This window comes from Eulemur rufifrons, unplaced genomic scaffold (genome assembly GCF_041146395.1).
Source record: "Eulemur rufifrons isolate Redbay unplaced genomic scaffold, OSU_ERuf_1 scaffold_531, whole genome shotgun sequence".
Classification (NCBI taxonomy): domain Eukaryota; kingdom Metazoa; phylum Chordata; class Mammalia; order Primates; family Lemuridae; genus Eulemur; species Eulemur rufifrons.
This window is the reverse complement of record NW_027183313.1, coordinates 1-19,280: the sequence shown is the minus strand read 5'-3', so window position 1 is coordinate 19,280 and position 19,280 is coordinate 1. Positions and strand designations below refer to the sequence as shown.

General features: G+C 43.5%; 1 protein-coding gene and 1 non-coding gene across 2 annotated transcripts; both read right to left on the bottom strand.

Moving 5' to 3' along the window:
- Positions 1-1,355: 1,355 nt before the first annotated feature.
- On the bottom strand, positions 1,356-19,272 carry LOC138380540 (pseudouridine-5'-phosphatase-like; the record flags this gene model as incomplete). The annotated part of the gene is made up of 2 exons (XM_069464979.1): positions 1,356-1,699; positions 19,110-19,272. Coding segments are annotated over 2 exons (507 nt in total), but the record flags the coding sequence as incomplete, so codon positions are not given.
- Positions 5,020-5,126, bottom strand: LOC138380541 (U6 spliceosomal RNA). The gene has a single exon (XR_011232848.1). It is a non-coding gene; the product is annotated as a U6 spliceosomal RNA (small nuclear RNA).
- Positions 19,273-19,280: the final 8 nt, after the last annotated feature.

Genomic DNA, 19,280 nt, shown 5'->3' with positions numbered 1-19,280 from the left:
ACACCGGGGCGCTGAGCTTCCAGGGGACGGCTGTGAATGCTGGGGTCACCGCCCGGCACATGGCGGGCGCTCTCGCTCAGAGAGAGAGCTCATCGCCCCAGCGGTGGGCTCTGGGGCACCTCTGAAGGGGCCCTTCTGCATATACATATATATATTTTTTCTTTTTAGCACAAAAGAATGATACAAAAATAACTGAAAAGAAAATATTCTTAGTGAAAATGTAATTCTTTGATGCCTGCTATTAGGCACTTTCTCCCAGCAAAACGGAAATCAATACTAAATGTAATTCATGACCATTTGATACTACTTGTTTTTTACTACTTCCCTACAGCAGCTACTACTACTATACGCTGACCCACGTTAAGTCAGCTGCCTTCACAGGTTCCCTAGGCCAAAACCAGATCTTTGGAGAATACTCCAGTAGCCCGGGTTTTACTGGGCAAGAGGTTTCTGAGTAACGTCCCCCAGGCTTGCCACGGGTATAGCTGTGGGTCAGCGATCCTGCCTCCGTCTCACAGTTAGAGACCTTTCACTGAAATACTCTCGCATGAGCTAATTCCACCCTGCTACTAACGTCCCCACACACAGGCACCCAGAGGGAAGGTGGTGCTCACAGGAGCCCACAGCACCACCCCAGGGACAGCCGCCCTCCCCAGCCACTTACGACCGCATCTCCAGCAGGAAACCCTTCCAAGGATGTCTCCTGTTATTGCAGAACGTGCATCTGCAGACAACTGAGGCCCAGCACTCCATCTCAGCAGTCACGGAGCCGTCAGGAGAACGTGGGCTCAGGCTGGACAGCATGATCGCTGCTCCCCAGCTGCTCTTCCCAGGTCCCCTTAGAAGGACCCGTGTACGGAGGAGAGCAGGAAGCCCTGTCCCCGTCTCCGCCGTGGACCCCGCGTGATGACACAGGGTGGGGCGCTACAGCACACAATTCTACCGCTCGCTGCCACTGTGCCACAGGGACACTGGTAGAAGTCCAAAATCCAAAGGTCATTATGGGAGCAAAAGCTCTGTGGTGAGAGACCACCACGTGACAAGCAATGCGGGACGGGAAGTGAGTCTTGACGATTTGCATCTGAACTGCAGTGTACACCTACCTGCCTTTAAAGCCCGCTCCTTGAAAACAAGGGTGCTGTGAGCCCCGAATCATTGCAACGCCCCTTCCCTGCTGAATCTCTGTCTGAACAGCAGTGTTCTGGCACCGCAGGCTTTCCTAGACACGTTCCTGCGATCCAGAAGATTCCGGCCCAGTCTCGGGGGCTGGGTAGCTTAGGTGCAACCTCGATTCTGCACAAAGCCTTTAAGCCAAGTCACCCCCGCCCGCGTATCCAAGTTCTACGGAGTGCCCCTCAGTGGCCCTTCAACAGTGACAACCAAGGCCTTTTGTAGGAAGCAGCGAGCACATGGGTGTTACTTGGTGAAATGCAGCCTGCTGTCACCGTCTGTCCCCGGCACCCACCTACCTGCTCCACGGGAGGAGGCGGGGAGAACCTCTTGGCACAAGCCAGGAATATGTCGGGCTCCGGCTTCCCGCTCTTCACTTCTGGGTCATCTCCCAAAACGATGTGACAAAACAAACCGAAGAACTCCTTGTGTCTGCTTGTCTTCATTTCGAATGACGCAGACCCAGAGCTGGTGGCGACGGCAGAGGGTATGTTGTGTTTTCGCAGGTGGCGGATGAGTTTTTCAGCCCCTGGGGAGGAGGAGGGAAAGACTTCAGTGAGGGGGCAGGGCATCAACCACCAGGCCTTCTTCCCAGGGTGGGCTCTTCTAGCTGTGAGACACCACACTCCGTGGCCTCCTCTTCCGAGGAATTACCCGCCCTAGCTTGTCTTAAGCGGGGTCATCAGCTCGGAAACAGCCCTATTCAAAACAAGCACGGCTTAGCTATACGGCATCTCCCACGGTCGCCGAACATGACCTTACCGTAAGAAACTTGCTGTGTTTGCTGATCCTCTCTCGTTGACGTATGGCCCACAGGCGGAGAGCAGGCACAGGAGGCCACTCCCCCTGCAGCTGGCACGGCACGCGGGGAAGGCAATGACCCCAGCAGGGCCCTGTTGGGCCAGGCTTATTTTCCAAAGCAATGAATGCACAAGGACCACGCTACTCGTGTTTCTAAGACAGCTCTGCGTTCCACAGAAAGCAATTCAGTCACATCTCACACCGCTGAGGAAAGGAAATCACAGAGCAGCCTCCACCAGAGGCCAAGGGGAAGGGCTGTAGGAGCACCACTAAATACGGGGTCGGAGAATAAGATGAACCTTGCTGAATACAAACCAAACAGCAGCGAGGTACCACGGGAAAAGAGCATTTCCCACGTTGTCATCAGCTATAAGGATTAACCACAGAGAACACGGAGGTTAATGGAGTTACTCATAGAGCCAATTAAGAGGGCTAGTTATCAGAAACGTGTCAAAAATAACAGGAGTACTTTCCACTTTTAATCTATGCTGATTAGGACAGCTGTAACACCTAAATACATACAAAGCATTACAGTTTATCTAAAATGGCATTTTAAATAACCATATAAACACGACTATTTTAATAATAACATGAGTTAATGTCCCTACTTTGTCAGTTATTACAGAAAAGACTGACATGGTCACTTTTTTCCAAACACCTAAAACCACTCATGTAAGGCAAGAGATAGATCCTGTGAGCATTGGACCCTCCAGAGAAAATGTCCTACGAGATGTTACAGACACAGACAGCTCTTAACTCTGTGCCAGGACAAAGCTAAATAAAGCAAATAAATTCAAGAAAAATCTAGCACTTCACTGGATGTAAAATCATACTGTCCAACACCTAATACAAAGTTACCAGGCCTGCAAAGACGCAGACACATGCAACCCATAGTGCCGAGGAGAAAAAGAAAGAAACCAGTAGAAATGGACACAGAAATGACAGAGGTGGATGGAATTTGCAGCTAGTGACCTTATATTAGCTTCTAAATATTATAATATCTAAGGAAGATATTGTCACAATGGAGAGAGAGGGGAAAAAAAGCAAAACCCAACTATATGTTATCTACAGAAAGAGACTTTACATATAAACACACAGATAGGTTTAACATAAGAGGGTAGAATACTACATCATCACAAAATTACTGCTGAATAGAGTTGAAGTAGCTGTATTAGTACTAGGTGAGACTGTAGAACAATGAATATTATTGGATGACTATTATCAGGGATACATAGGGACATTTCATAAGGACAAATAGGTCCACTCATGAACAAAACAGTTCTAAATATATATTCATCAAATAACAGAGCTTCAAAATACAGAAAGCAGAAACTAATAGAACTGAATGGTGAAACAGACAAATACAGAAGGAGGTGTCAAACTCCTCTCTCAGTAATTGATAGAACAAGTAGACAGAAAACAAGTAAGGATACAGCAGGCTTCAAAAATACTATCAAGCAACTTGATCTAATTAACATTTGTATTAATATAATACTTGTCCCAACAACAGCAGAATCCACATTATTTTCAAGTGGACATGTAACATTCAATAAGAACACATTATGAGCTGTACAGCAATTCTGAAAAAATTTAAAATAATTAATAGATATAAAATATGTTCTCTACCCTCAACAGAATTAAAATGGATCAATGGCAGAAAGGAGTTTGGAAAATTACAAATATTAGGATGCTAACACACTTCTATGTAAGACATAAGTCAAAGATGAAATCACCAAAGGACATTAGATAGTCCTTTGTAGAGAAAAAAAATAACATCAAAATTTGCGGAATGTAGCCAAAATGCCATTTAGAGGAAAACGGATAGCACTGCACGTTCTACTAAGTAAGAAGAAGGTCTCAAATCAGTGCTCTAAGTTGTCACATTAAAAACCTGAAAGATCAATGATGATTCAAGCTTTCACCTTAAGAAAGTGAAAGAGCAAATTAAACTCAAAACAAACAAAAGGAAAGAGACACAAAACCAAGAGAGAATATCAATAAAATGCAAAGCAGAACACAGAAAATCACCTAAACCACAAACTGGTTCTTTGAAAAGATCCATTAACTTGGGTGACCTCTAGCTAGACTGATCAAGAAAAAGAAAGAAGCTTCTAATTTACCAATATTAGTAATGAAAGAAGGGACATCACTACAGATCTTAAAATCAATAAAAACACAAAAATAATCATATGAGCTTAATGCCAATACATTTGACAACTTTGATGAAATGGGGTAATTCTCTGAAAGATATACAACTCACTCAAGAAGACACTAATAACCGGAATAACCCTCTATCCATGAAAGAAACTGAATTTGTAGTTAAAAACCTTCCTATAACCCAGGATCAGATGACTTCATTGGTCAACGTATGAAACACCCAAGAAAGAGATAAAACCAATTGCAAACAAACTTTTCAGGAAGCTGGAGGCAACACTTCCCAACTCATTTTATGATATATCAGCATTTCCCTAAAACCAGATAAAAGCCAGACGAGAAAACTAGAGCTCCCATGAACTGGGACACATACCTCCACATGTAAAAATAACATTCATCCACAGCAAAAATATCCTACGTGAAGAGCTCCAGTGGAGCTTGAATCTACTGGTTAAAAATATTAAAATGCCACACCATTTAATTAGTTTGCAACAACCACTGATTACTATCTGGAGGATTAAATTTATTAGCTAACTTTCAATTTCAACCATAAGCTAACTGGTAGATGAGATAAAAGAATGGCTATAATAAAAAAAAATAGCCAATAATGAACTTCTCTGTCTGAATATACAAAGTGACTAAAGCTGAGTATCAAAATGATTTGAATTTAAAACAAGATTTTTAAATTACTATATTACCCAACTTTAAACCAACATTTAAAAAAAATAATGGAGAACATTTAAAACACATGGCTCTCTCCAAAACACATAGTAAAAAGAATATTTTGTTAAAGCGCTTTGGTGCTATTCATCTTAAAATTTTAAATACAGGTTATTTTTTTTTCAATTAATAACTTCTTTATTCTGGAAAAGCAAATGAAAGTCACATTCATATAAAAATATGGAACGCTTCACGAATTTGCGTGTCATCCTTGCGCAGGGGCCATGCTAATCTTCTCTGTATCGTTCCAATTTTAGTATATGTGCTGCCGAAGCGAGCACCAGGTTATTTTATTTTAGCATATGCTTCTACCCTTTCTGCCTCTGTGACTATTGTACTCTGCAATGTCCCTGATGTGGCTTTGTAGTCGTATACACGAACGAACCAAGGTACCTGTACTTGGAGTGTGTGCCTGTCGACATTTTTATAGACAGTGAAATTAACTGTAAATGTTTTCAGACTGTTTTAAACCACCCACAGCATGCTGAGATCCTTTGTAATGTTTGGGGCCGGCATGAAGATGAACCCCAAGACAAAGCTCTGACCATAGTCCCAGGCCACGGGGACTCAGGCAACCACGTGTCCTCTGTGGGCCACAATTGTGTCAGCTCTCAAAGAGCAAAGGTTAGAAGGCATGAGAAGGGCAGGCCATGCAAAACGACGTGGGTGCACTTTCCAAACATTAAGGGAAGCCCCAAATAAATGTCAACCAGGTAAAACTTCAGAGTACTGCCAGGAAGAAATGATTCGAATCTCCTGATACGTAACTGTCTAATTCCTTCAAAATCTCAGTATCCTTTACGTATTGCACACAAACTTTTTCTCATTCATCAGCTCTCCCTGAGAAGTAGAAGGCTGAGAATGCAAATGGAGTTCTGTCCTAGGGAGAAGCTGGTTACTTAAGAGTACAAATGAAATTCAGCTACCAGCTCCTAGCACCTGGTGTGCTTCTATCAGCCTTAGGGAACGACAGGAAGACGGGTATCTGTTGCTACCAAGAATCAGCCCTCACAGGATTAGGCTCCAGGGGAAGAATTAGGGAAAGAATCAGCACTGCACATAGGAAGAATGCTTCTATTTTACTTCATCCTAGAGATAGAAGGCGGTGAGAACAAGAATGCTGCAATTAAAGTAGACTAAAAACCGAAAAATACTGAAAGGACTGCTAGTTGACATGAGCTTTTCAGGTGTGCTCCTGGAATTCGTTCGTCGAGTGGACCTGGCCATCAAAACCCTGCGAGGTCAGGCATTCTCTGTGTGACCCTGCCCTGGGCCATTGGGGGGTTGACGATACAAAGGAGGAGAGGAAACCGAGGACTGACTACACCATCAATGCCGTGTGCATTCAGAACCACGTCCTGAGCCTAAGTCCAGAAGATCTCCGCAGACTCAGACAATGAAGATGGCATGTGCCACTGTGGTGGGCCCTTCGGGCAGCTGATGGGGGGATGCCACCCGGCTTCCCTTTAACCTGAACAGACACCGTCAGGGTCCCAGGACCGGATACACAGTATGGGACTCTGCAGAGTCTCAGGCTCCTACACAGCCTCCTGCTGTGGGTGCCCGGCCCTCCTCGCCCGGCCCTCCTGCGTGGATGGTGCTTTAGCACACACCTTCCTTACAGGTGCCTTTCACAATGGCCTGAAAGGCAGGTCAGCTAACACCGCAGTGTTACAGGGCAAAGGCTACAAGACTAGGCGGAGTAGGTTGAACAGTGGCCACCTAAAAGATATATATATATATATATATATATATACCCAAGTTCTAACCCATGGTATTTCTGAATATGGCCTTGAATGGAAAAAGGGTCTTTGCAGATGCAATTAAGTTAAGGATCTGGAGATGAGATCACTCTGCATTTAGGGTGGGCCCTATCTCCAGCAACTGATGTCCTTTATAAGAGACAGAGATACAGACATAGAGAAGGCCACTGAAGAGACTGGAGTGAAGCACCCACAGGGCAGGCATCAACTAGAAATAATCGGAAGGATCAGAATCCAGTTTTAAAGGGCTTATTCAAATGCAAAGCTGAGAATGGCCATTAGATAAGAAATACCAAAGAAGAAATGGAAGTTAAGGTCTTGTGTATATAAGGCAGAAAACAAAGAAATTATAGGATTATATCATTTTCTACACAAGGCTGGTTTATGAGTTATAACAGTTTGATTATAGTGTTTTTTTCTCCCATACAGTTTGTATTCATTTCCTCTCCAATGTAAGAGTGTATTTAACATTCCATATATTTTTCTTTTTTTTTTTTTTGAGACAGAGTTTCGCTCTGTTGTCTGGGCTAGAGTGCCGTGGTGTCAGCCTAGCTCACAGCAACCTCAAACTCCTGGGCTCAAGCAATCCTACTGCCTCAGCCTCCCGAGTGGCTGGGACTACAGGCATGCGCCACCATGCCCGGCTAATTTTTTTATACATATATTTTTAGTTGTTCCGGTAATTTCTTTCTATTTTTACTAGACATGGGGTCTCGCTCTTGCTCAGGCTGGTCTCGAACTCCCGAGCTCAAACGATCCACCCGCCTTGGCCTCCCAGAGTGCCAGGATTACAGGCGTGAGCCACCGCGCCTGGTCTAACATTCCATCTTAAGACAATGTGATAGTCATGAAGTCCTTGTGTGAGAGAGAAAAGAGGGAAGTTGTTAACCCATAAAGAAGATTAACAGTGAGGAGAGAAGGAGGGTCCCTGGCACACCTTCAGTCTTCTACAACACTTCACACAACAGAGTAGGTAAGGAGGAAGGCTAGTTTATAATCAGAGGAACAATGGTCACAGCTGCCTGTCACGGGACTCAGGCCCCAGAGTCACATTCCTGTAAGGTTCAACATCATTTACACTTCCTCCCAGCCTCCGTGGGAGGGCAGGAGCCTAAGTTCCATGAGTGCCGGTGGACAAACCCAGATGGGTTCACAGCGAACAACCGCCTTTCCGCTTTCTGTAGTTTTTCACTTCCCTGACTCTTCTGAGCCGCAGCCAGCCCTGCCCACTCCCTGAATTTCCCTTTAAAAGGCCCAGTCAGCTCTGTGCAAACCGAAGTTGAGCCCAGTTTCCCGCTGGACTCTGTTCCCTACTGCAACAGTACCTTACTGATGACAATCTGTGCTGACCACTTTAGTGTCTGGCTTTGTTTATCTCTGACATTAGAAAATAACCAAAATTAAATTCCCAAAAGCAGATAGTATTCCTATCCCTATGTATAGTTTTTAAGATTATAGCTTTAAGTGCAGATTTAAAAGAAATATTACATAATGTAGGAAATCTGGCTGACACACAGATTTTTAAATTTTTTTTTATAACTTCCAGATATTTACCCATTAAAATGGAGCCATCGCTTAAAAACCTTACTGTTCGCTTTTTAGTTCCCTGGCAGGAAGCTTCCGTTCACCACAGCCACTGTCAGTGCGCCTCGTAACGATTTAATTCAGAGCCATGCCTCCAGCCATCAGTTTTCAGATGGTTCCCAAGCTCCTGGGAACATGCTTCGTTCTCAGACATCACTGATTCTGGCAGAGCACCTCTTTCCTTTTTCTCGGCATTCCGAATGAACTGAGCTGCTTTGAAAAGGCACTTGCTGTGACGGAGACAGCCCTCGGCCACGCTCAGATCTTCAGTCCTAATTTCCTAGGCACCTTGCACCAATTCAAAGTTTGTATCAGGCAGGGATCATGACTTTGAAAAACCGGTCCTGTCTATTACGAAATTGAGCAATTCAGCTAGAACACGGGTGTGAGGGGGTGTGGCAGAAAGGAAAACAAGAGAATCGGGTTTAGGGGCTGGAAGAGGAGCCAGCCTCCTGCAAGAGGGCAGGAGCCACGGACACGGTTGCAAAGCTGGCTTCTTAGCTCCAACAGCATGAGGTTCTGGGGCACCCAGGACAGTGACACGCTGGGCTAGGAGTAGGAAAGAATGCATGGGGGTGTGCTGGGTTGAGCATCCTCCCTCAAAAATTCATGTCCACTTGAAACCTGAGAACTTGACCTTATTTGGAAATAGGGTCTTTGCATTAATAGTTGTTAATCAAGTTAATATGAGGCCATATCGAATTGGGGGAGAAAGGAGAAGAAAATATGGAGATAGAGGAAACACAGGGAAGGCAGCCTGTGAAGATGAAGGCAGAGATGCAGCTATAAGCCAAGGGACACCAAGGATGGCTGGCAATCTCCAGCAGCTGGAGGGAGGGAGAAGGACCCTCCCCTTGAGTCTGGGGGGGTGGGGGGGGCGTGGCCCTGCCCACACCCTGATTTCTGACTTCTACGTTCTGAAATGTCACATGATAAAATTTCTGCTATTTCAAGCCACTCAGTTCATTAATTTATTAGGGCACTCCCAGGAAACTAACACAATGGGTTGATCACCTAGGGGAACACTTGAATGGATTCAGGTCCTTGAAACACATGAACTCTCCTCTCTATAAAGTTCCGATGTGTGACGTACAAATTTGTGATACTTAGGAGAGAGAGGAAGCTTGTGAAACCTGTGTTTTCTTCTTCAAAAAATGTTAAATACTGACAGAAGTAAAGCAGTTGTGAAAATAAATATAAACTAACTCCTTTCCAATCTTCAAAGAAGCAGTTGCAAGAGTCCAGTTTGTGCTTATTTGACCTGCTGGTCCTGGGGCAATGAAGAGAGTGCATTTAAAGCCAGATGGATGCTCCATCCATGGCCAGAAGAGCTTTCCAGCATCTCTTTAAATTGTGTATAAAAAAGGGTGAGGTGAAGGACACAGAGGTCCCACAGCTCAGGGTACAGACACCTGCTGCCTCTCCAATTTTATCTACACCCTCCTCTGTGCCTGGTCACTCAAGATCTGAAGTCTCTCTGGGTCTGCTTATAAACAGAATAAATACCCTGTTTTCTATCGAGGGTGGCATTTTAGACGCACAGCTTAGGGTGGAGGGTGCAGGGGCTTATCTCCTCCACATCCGGGATTTCAACCCTTCCTGTTGCTTTTCAGTCCTTTGTTTTATCCCGTCTTCTTTCAGACACCCCACGTGACAAAGGTTACCACTGGCAAATTCCGAGTTCAGTGCAGAAACCTGCTATCAGATTCAGGCTCAGAGTCCGAGATCTCTGCTTTTAAAATCAAGGAAAATGCGTTGTTTCATGTCACTAACAGATGAGTGAGAAGGAGAACAACTTTGCAGAGTTTTACCTTGACATGAAAAAGAAGCGGCACGAACACTTCCAGAGTGTCATTGGTGACTCAGCTGAAAAGGTTTTATGATGGTCAGAAGCCTTCTGACCTTACAGACACACAGCATTCTTTCTGGAGATTACGCAATGTCTCCTACCAGCTGTCCACAGTAAATAAAAGAAAAAAGGGGAAAGAAACAGAACAGCAGTATTTTGTCCCGATCAACGTATGCTTTGCTCATCGCTCGACAGGGAAATTCAGATTTCCTAGGAAAAAATGGAAACACAAAGGAAAGATACATTTAACAGGGATTTTTTTCTTCTAACGGCTTTCTTAAGATTTGAAAAAAGTGACTCTTTCAAACACTGACAATTCTGGGAAAAAAATATTTGATTCTGCGCCTTCATTTATTTGCCTGAAAGCTGCTTAAAGTTTTAATTTCATTTCCTTTGAATCACTTGTAAAGTTATTGCTTCTAAGGATTTGTTACCAAAAAAAAAAAAAAAAACAATGTACAGAACAGCTAGTTAAATAGCTTATTATTAGTAGCCAAAGAGAAAAATATAAATTAGAAAATGATAACAGCTCATTGTAATTTTCCTGATTCTCTATTATAGCTCTATATGTGATAAAACCACTTAAATTCACTGACCTAAACAAGCACACAGAGGACGACAGAAGTGAATCCGGAGTAAGGCATTTAAGCCACTGTAGACAATGCCGGCAGCACTCAATAAAAAAAGGGAGCAGCTCTCAATAAAAGGAGGCTGGTGTGGACTACAGTCCAGAGGTCAAATGTCTCATTCTTCACCCTAATTCTCTAAATCTGTATCCTCACCTATAACATGTGAGTGAGATCAACCCTACCTGCTTCACGGAACCAGTATAAAACTGCAAATGATACAAAGACATAGGAAAGATGTTCAGTTTTCAAATTCTTACAAAAATATGAGCTCATAGACAAAGTATTCTCCTTTGAAATAACTAAAATCAAAAACAGATTCCTTGTCTTATGCATTTAACAGTAAGACAAAAATAACAGTGTACCTTAAAACTATGGCAATCTCAAACTAATTTGAAAACTATTGACCCAATGTGTGGACCGCTGCAGTAAAATATGATAGTTTCCCATTGTTAATTGCCTTTTTCTTGTCAACATTCTGTGGAAATTTGACTCTGTGGCCAGGCTTTTGCTGAGTTCCTGCTGATGTTGTTTTCTGTCAGGGAGCTCAAATATGAATGTCATGCTCTCATAGTCTGTTCTCTCAGGAACCCTCTAGAAAGGAGACCGTAAAAATTTCCCCATATTCTGTCCTCTCTGCTACAAGGTTACCCTGTTAGAAGGTGGGGCAGACCCAGCTCCTGCGGGGCGCTCCCTCCTGCAGACGGCCAGCTCTACAGGGTGCTCCTGGCTTCACCTAAACCCACTCATGACACTGGGCCCACGTCACCACAGAGTGGGTACTCGGGACACGAGAGAAAGGCCTCTTCCCTAATGGGCGGTGTCATCTGCTTTGGGGAGGGGAGAAGAGCTTTTCTCCACATTTACGTGAAAATCCACAGTCCAATTTCCTCACCACTGCCTTCTACCTCGCCCGCCCAGGAACTCCACAGTCCTTGAATGGCTTCCTGCAGTTTAGAGCAATAATAATCATTTTTTTATTATGGTAAAATCATATAAGATTTGCCATTTTAACGTGTACAGTAAGTACATACACACTGCGGTATGGCCATCACCACCATCCATTTGCAAACGTCTTCACCTTGCAGATCTGAACCTCTCCGCCCACTGAACAGAGTGGTTCCACCGCTGGACCACCATTCTACTTTCTGTCTCTATGGCTGTGACTACTCTGAGGACCTCGCCAGTGCAGTCGTACAGTAGTTGTGCTTTTGTGTCTGGCTCATTTCGCTTAGCACAACGTGCTAAGGGTGCTCAAGGTGCATCCGTGTTCCAGCATGTACCAGAATTTCCTTCCTTTTTAAGGATGAGTAATATTTCACGGTATGTATGTACTACAATTCTTTATCCAGTCATCCACCCGTGGACACCTGGGGTGCTGCTATCAACATGGGTGCCCAAGTATCTCTTCCAGACTCTGCTTTCACTTTTGTAAAAAAGAAATATAACTTCTTGAATTGCTTGAAAACCAATAACCAAACCCCAGTTGAAACGTTTTGTCGGTTGAATGAAATAACGCTACACGTAGACTGTCCAAGGTAAAACAACAGACCTGCGCTACACGTGCACATGTTGTCATTCCCATTCCTGCTGTTGCGAGGCTTCGAGCGGGTGGTGGGGTTCCGTGCGGACGGGGCAGTGTTCTGTTCTGCAGCCCAGCTGCCCATCAGCACAGCACGGCCCTGCCACTCCCAGCAGGTGCCACCTGTGTCCTGCCTGTGCCTGCAGGGAGAGTGCCCGGCACCTCCCACCCCAGAGCCTTTCCGGGTGGTTCTACACTGCTGTTCTCTGCTGCGGGCACTCCCCTTCTCCTGAGGGACAGTGGCTCAGTCCAGTCATTTATCTACCTGTTTCCCTCTTCTAGTTGAGAGGCACTTGATGCAAGGATTTCTCTCATTCATTATCCTATACACCCAAGGACTTAAAAATCCACAGAACCACCATGCATTTATTTAAAAGCACAAATTATAACTTTTTAATTTGAGAAAAATCTTTACATCAGTTATGTCTTATCTAGCATGATAAGAAGCAAAGATCTGCATTTCATTTTCCTCAGTCTAAGATGTCTTCAATATGATTTATTAAATCACAAATAAAGCCATAAGCAGTCTATGAACGCCAGAACGTTTCAGCCAGAAAAAAGAAATAAAGTCCGTATATGTCATGAAATAAGCTGATATTTTGATTTGTTAAATAGAAAAGGACACAGCGTACGTTCAATGTTATCATCATGACTGTTAGCTTGCTATTTTCCTTTTCACTTGCTAGGTGTGTCCTGTAATTGCATGGCTCTCCAATAAATACAATACAGCTAACGAAAAATCACAGGCTGTCAGCTTAGCCAGCCGACCCGCCCAGTGGTTAAGAACCGAGAAGTACTCCCAAATCAAGACGACCACTGGAAACGGATCCTTTTGAGGCACAGTCCCCGAACACATAGGAATGCCCTACATGGGTTACATAGGACTTTAAAGGGCAGGTCCCTGTGAACTAAGTTAGGACACATCCTTACACCTTTCTACTTTATTGTTGTCTCCCTGGACCCAAGGTCACCCCCCACACCATTAGGGGCAGTAGAGTGTCCCAGGCCAGACTCTGTAATCAGAGCCTTCAGGCAAATAACTCGAACCCTGCAGCCCTCTATGCCGTTCCTTGTGAAGTGGGAATCCTAAGAGTGACCACGCCGCAGCAGGTGGCAGGAGGCTGACATACAACCCCACAGGTGAAAACGCTGAGGATATGACACTTGGCAAGTCCTCAGTGCCTGTTGGCCCACATGGCCATGAGGGACGCTGACAATGCCAAGGGACTTGGATACCACTCAAGTGCATACCCATGTGGCTTGTGTCCTGCTCATGCCAGGCAGCCTGGTGTGGGGGGCAAGGGCCATGAGTCACAGGGGAGAGCCGTGAGGCTCTGCAGGGCTGGCCCAGCAGGGACGGAGGGCTCCAGGCTCGGCACGGCCTAGCTCGCTCCTCTCCACTGGCCCAGACGCCACACCCTGGGTGCCTCCTCTGGGAAATCCCACACTCAGGGAAACCAAGGGACGAGCCAAGAGCCAGGACAAGAGGAAAAGCTTCTGGGGGATTTCACACAATAGGAGGCATGGACTTTCTTCTTACTGGCCTTCTAAATCAAATTACTCTCGACAAATTATGCCGAAATGTATTATTTCATCTATCCCAAAGGATCCATTACTGAAAGGATTTGGGCAAGATATAAGGGAGATCACCAAGATTTTTTTTTAAGTAATGCCATATAAATTTCCAGTCGTAATGTAGTATCTATTTTGAAAGTCCCCAGAAAATTCCTAAGAGATGAACCACATGTATTTTTGTCCTAAAACATGTTAAGGAGGACTGCCAGTCCTGGCAGCCAGACAGGCCAGAAGGACTGCCACTAAGGACGGTGCTGGCCCACCTTCTCACAGAGAGGGGCTTCCAGAACTGCTAGCGACCAAGCAGCTGATGTGAGAGTGCGTCAGCTCACTTCTGTCTCTTTCACGTCCATTTGGTCCACCTGGAGGCTGCCAGGTCGGGGCAGACACGCCTCCTGCGGCACAACTAGGGCACAGACACGCCTCCTGCGGCACGACCAGGGGCTGCTTTCCCTGGTCTTCTACCATTCACTCCTCCAGTTTCACTCGCTAAACACCTGCCAGGGCTCCGCTGCTGCTTTGAAAGCATGCGAGAAAGAACAATGTTGAATTAATAATGAACCCTCTCCAGACAGCTGTCTTTTCTAATGAGCTCAAGGTGACTTCCACAACCTATACTACCCCACCAGAAAATACTTTCAGAAAGAAATGAAATAAAGTCAAGGGTTGCACCATCATCCACAGTTTAGAACAGGACGCAAGTACTAAGTGAGCAAACTGAACCCCTAGAACAAGGAAGAGGGCAGCAGCAAGCTCTGAATCTCGTCACCGGAACGACCACGGCACAAGGTCACCTTTCTAGTGACTTCGGGTTTGGCTCAGATAAAGAGATGGGAGGAATGCAGAATAAATGGAATCTTGGTCCTGAAGCATGTCCTCTTAGGAGAGAAGACGTATTTTATTCTTATTTTTGCAACAAATTATTGAACAGAAACTGTGATCAGAAGGTTTGGGCACAGCCTCTTTCCACTGTATACATTGAGTCCTCCATGTTCCTTCGCTGTCTTTCCTCCCCTTCAGGTTGAGTGTAATTTCTAACCATGTTGTCTTGTCCTACCTAACACCAAAGTGGCAGATCACCTGACCCCCGTGCCCGGTCTGACCCAGCATCCCAGACGGACTGTAAGTTCCTCCCATCCAGCACTGTCTGGGGCTCTTCTTTATGCTCTTCATGTTTTCTGCATGTTTTGCTCATTTCCTGTCAAAACACAGCTAACTGTATGCATGGCGTGTAGGTAATATCTTGTGTTTTCAAAGACAGACTTTTGGAACTGTTAATAAGTACTTACTCTCAACTGTGAGGCTAGTAAAAGCTAAAATAAGTACACAACCAGATTTGTGGGATAATAATAATAATAAATCCTAAATAGCTCCTTTGATCCTTTCACCTGAAAGAGGTCAAAAAGTGGCAGAGAAAGAAAACGGCCTTCCAGGTAAGTTCTGCAGGACCAAACTATCCTTGAAGAACTAGCTCCTGGCTAGTTGGTCATCTGTGACTTTCTGTGATTGGCGCCTATCCTCATCTGATACCTGGGCACTTAAAGAGCAGATTCCATAAAATAAATCCATTTGCATTCCAGCCAAACTCCCAGACTAGCTAGGTAAAACATCATTTTATTAGAATCGTAGTAGAACACATTTCAAGGATCTCTTAGAATATAGGCCAAAATTCTATAAGGAAAATCACTTTAAGAAGAAACAAGACACAGAAGAAATAAGACATTTACATACCTTATACATTATGACCGTTTGTACGTTAAACCACAAGGGTCAAAGAGAAACTGTATGGACAAACCCTCAGCTGCATTCACAAACTGAAAAAGAACACTCAAAGGACTAAAATCAGAAATGAAGCAGGTGACATAACCAACACCACAGAAACAAAAAGAATTAAAAGAGAATACCATTGTTGGCATGTGCCAACAAACTGGAGAACTTAAAAGAAATGGATACATTCCTAGAAACACACAACCTACCAAAAATGAATCATGAAGAAAGAGAAAATTTGAACAGACTGGTAAGTAGAAAGGAGATAGAAAAAACTACTTCAACATATTAGGAATATATGAAAAGTCCACAGCTAATGTCATACACAATGGACAAAGACTGAGGCTTTTCCTCTAAGATCAGGAAAAAGACAAGGATGCCCACTCTTGTCATTTCTATTCAACACCGGAGTGGAAGTTCTAGCCAGGCAATTAGGCAAGAAAAGGAAAGGCATCCAAGTTGGAATAGAAGAAGTAAAATTATCTCTGTTCCCAGATGATATGATTTTTTTATATGTAGAAAACTGTAAAGATTCCACACATACAAAGATACTATTAGAACAAATAAACCAATTCAGCAAAGTTGGAGAACACAAACCAATCAAAAATCAGCTGCATTTGAGAAAAAGCATAAGAATACCAGGAAAAAAAACCAGCTGTATTTCTTTACACTAACAACGAACAATCCTAATAGGAAATTACACAAACAATTGCAATAGCATCAAAAAGCATAAAACACTTAGGAATAAACTTAAGGGAAGTGAAAGACTTGTGCACAGAAACTACAAAACACTGCTGAAAGAAATTAAAGACACAAATAAATGGAAAGATACCCTGTGCTCATGGATTGGAACACTATTATATTGTTAAGATATTCACAGTATGCAAAACAATCCTACAGATTAGAAGTATTCCCTATAAAAATACCAATGGCAGAAATAGAGAAATTCATATGCAACTGAATAGACATAACAATCTTGAAAAAGAAGAACAAAGTTGGAAGTCTGACATTTCCTGATTTGAAAACATATCAGTCATCAAAACAGTGTGGTACTGACCTGAAGACCAATAGAGTAGAATAGACAGCCCAGAAATGAACCCTCACAATTACGGTCAAATGATCTTCGACAAGAGGGCCAAGACCACTTGATGGGAAAAGGTAAGTCTCTTCAACAAACGGTGCTAGAAAAACTGGATATCCACATGTAAAAGAATGAAGTTGGACACTAACCAAACACCACATACAAAAATTTACTCAAAATGGATTAAAAACCTAACTGTAGGATGTAAAACTACAAAACTCCTAAAAGGAAATACAGGGGAAAGCTTTATGACATTGGATTTGCCAAAGATTTCTTGGCAATGACACCAAAAACAGGCAGGCAACAAAAGCAAAAATGGACAATTGGGACTTCATACTTAAAAACTTATGCACATCACAGGATACAATTAACAGAGCAAAAAGGAAACCTACAGAATGAAAGAAAATGTTCGTAAGTCACATGTCTGAGAAGGGGTTAATATCCAGAATAGATAAGAAACCCTTCAACTCAACAAGAAAGAACCACCAAATTAAAAAACAGGCTAGTATTTCAATAGACATTTCTCCAAAGATGGCACACAAATGGCCAACAAGCACATGGGAAAATTCTCGTCATCACTAAGCCTTAGAGATCTGCAAATCAAAACCACAATGAGGTATGAACTCACACCCATTAAGATAACTATTATCAAAAAAATACAGAAAATAATAAAGTGTTAGTGAGAATGTAGAGAAAGTGGAACCCTTGTGGACTGTTGGTGGGAACATAAAATGGTGTAGCCACTATGGAAAACAGTACGGTGGTCACCCAAAAAATTAAAAATAGAATTACCACCTGATTCAGCAATTGCACCTTTGGGTACAGACCCAAAAGAACTGAAAGGAGGGTCTCAAACAGGTATCTTCATACCCATGATTATATAAGCAATATTCACAATAGCCAAGATATGGAAGCAACCCAGGTGTCCATCAACAGACGAACGGATAAACAAGATGTGGTCAACACATACAACAGAATATCATTCAGCCTTACAAAGGAAGACTCTGTCACATGGCACACCATGGATAAAACCTGAGGACATTATGCTACATGAAATAAGCCAGTCACAAAAAGACAAATACTGTAGGATTCTACTCATCAGAGGTACCAACTACAGTCAAATTTTAGAAAGTAGAATGGTGGTTGCCAAGGGTTGAGGGCAGGAGGAAATGGAGAGTTAGTTGTTCTTCAATGGACAGAGAGTTTCAGATTTACAAGGTGAAGAAGTTCTGGAGATCCACTGTGAAATAATGTGAATAGACTTAACACTGTTGAACTGTGTACTTAAAAGTAGAAAACAGAGTAAATGTCATGCTATGTGTTTTTTCTTTAATCACAATTGAAAAAATATATAGTAACTGTATGGATGTGTTCCCGCCAAGACTTGTCAGGATAACTTCAGGTGCAAATGGTGCAGAAAGACATACGATGCAGAGAACTGAGTGTCACGGTGCGTGTACCCATGCCTGAGGTTCACAGACACTACCGCTTGCAGCAGACGCAGACAGAATGATTACAAAGGGTGTGTGTCTGCATCTGTGTACGTATGTGTATAAGCATGTATGTGTATGTTTAATCCAGCATACGCCCTGCCATGAGGTGGGTCCTTGTAAGAACATTCTCTAGTTCCCAGGAATATTCAATCAACATGTATGGACATATGTATAAATAATAACATATATTTCAAAAACGTGTATGATTCATATTAGTACAACTTTAAATCTAAAATTACTGCCATAACTGCAATTTTTTTTCCCTCCTCTGTACTAGGAATTCTAAAGACAGTGTTCACCATGTTGTCCTGGAAGGATCTTCAAACAGTCTACTTTCAAGCCTTTTTACATCTGTAATCTAGAACATTCTTGACCTTCTCACTTTTAGCAAGCAACAGCAGGCAATCCCATTCTGACTGAGCGTCAGCTAACAAGCCCGGAGGGAACAAAGTCGTCTGTCCTTTCAAAAGAAAACTGGATACAAGTCAAGAAAGGGCTGTGTGGCACACAAACAGACAGGCTAAAAATGAGTTCGGCTTTTAACTGTTTCTTTTTAAAAAAAAAAAAAAAATTAAGCTTCTTTGAGGAGATTTAGCTGCTTATCAATTTGTTAAAGTTTGAATAGTTGCTAAAATATTAATCCTATATCTGATTTTGAAAAGGAAAAAGTCAAAGCCAGCTATTAAACTTTGAAGCAATTCCATCATGAACATAATCTTTATAGACTATTGATATAAACGAAATGGAAATGGTTTTGGACCCCAGAAATCAGTGAAACTGATGCGTATTATTTTCACTGAGCCCCCGGGAGAGACTCAGTTCCGAGATTTAACAAGACAAGAGAGGACAGACTAAGCGTGCCCTGCGGCAGACCACGCAAGTGATTTGCAGCAATGCTGCTGATGCTCACAAGCCTGACCCCGCACACGGGGGGAGGACTGCACCTGGCATGAGCGCGGCCGTGGGGAACAGCTCCTTTAACTTCGCTTGGCTTTCGTCCACCAGCTCCTCCTTGGACATGGGGAGCTCCAAGACGTCTATGATGATCTGCGCGGCCTCCAGCGCCTTCTTACCCATAACCAGGGACTTCACGTCCCAGGTGTAATTCTTCCCGT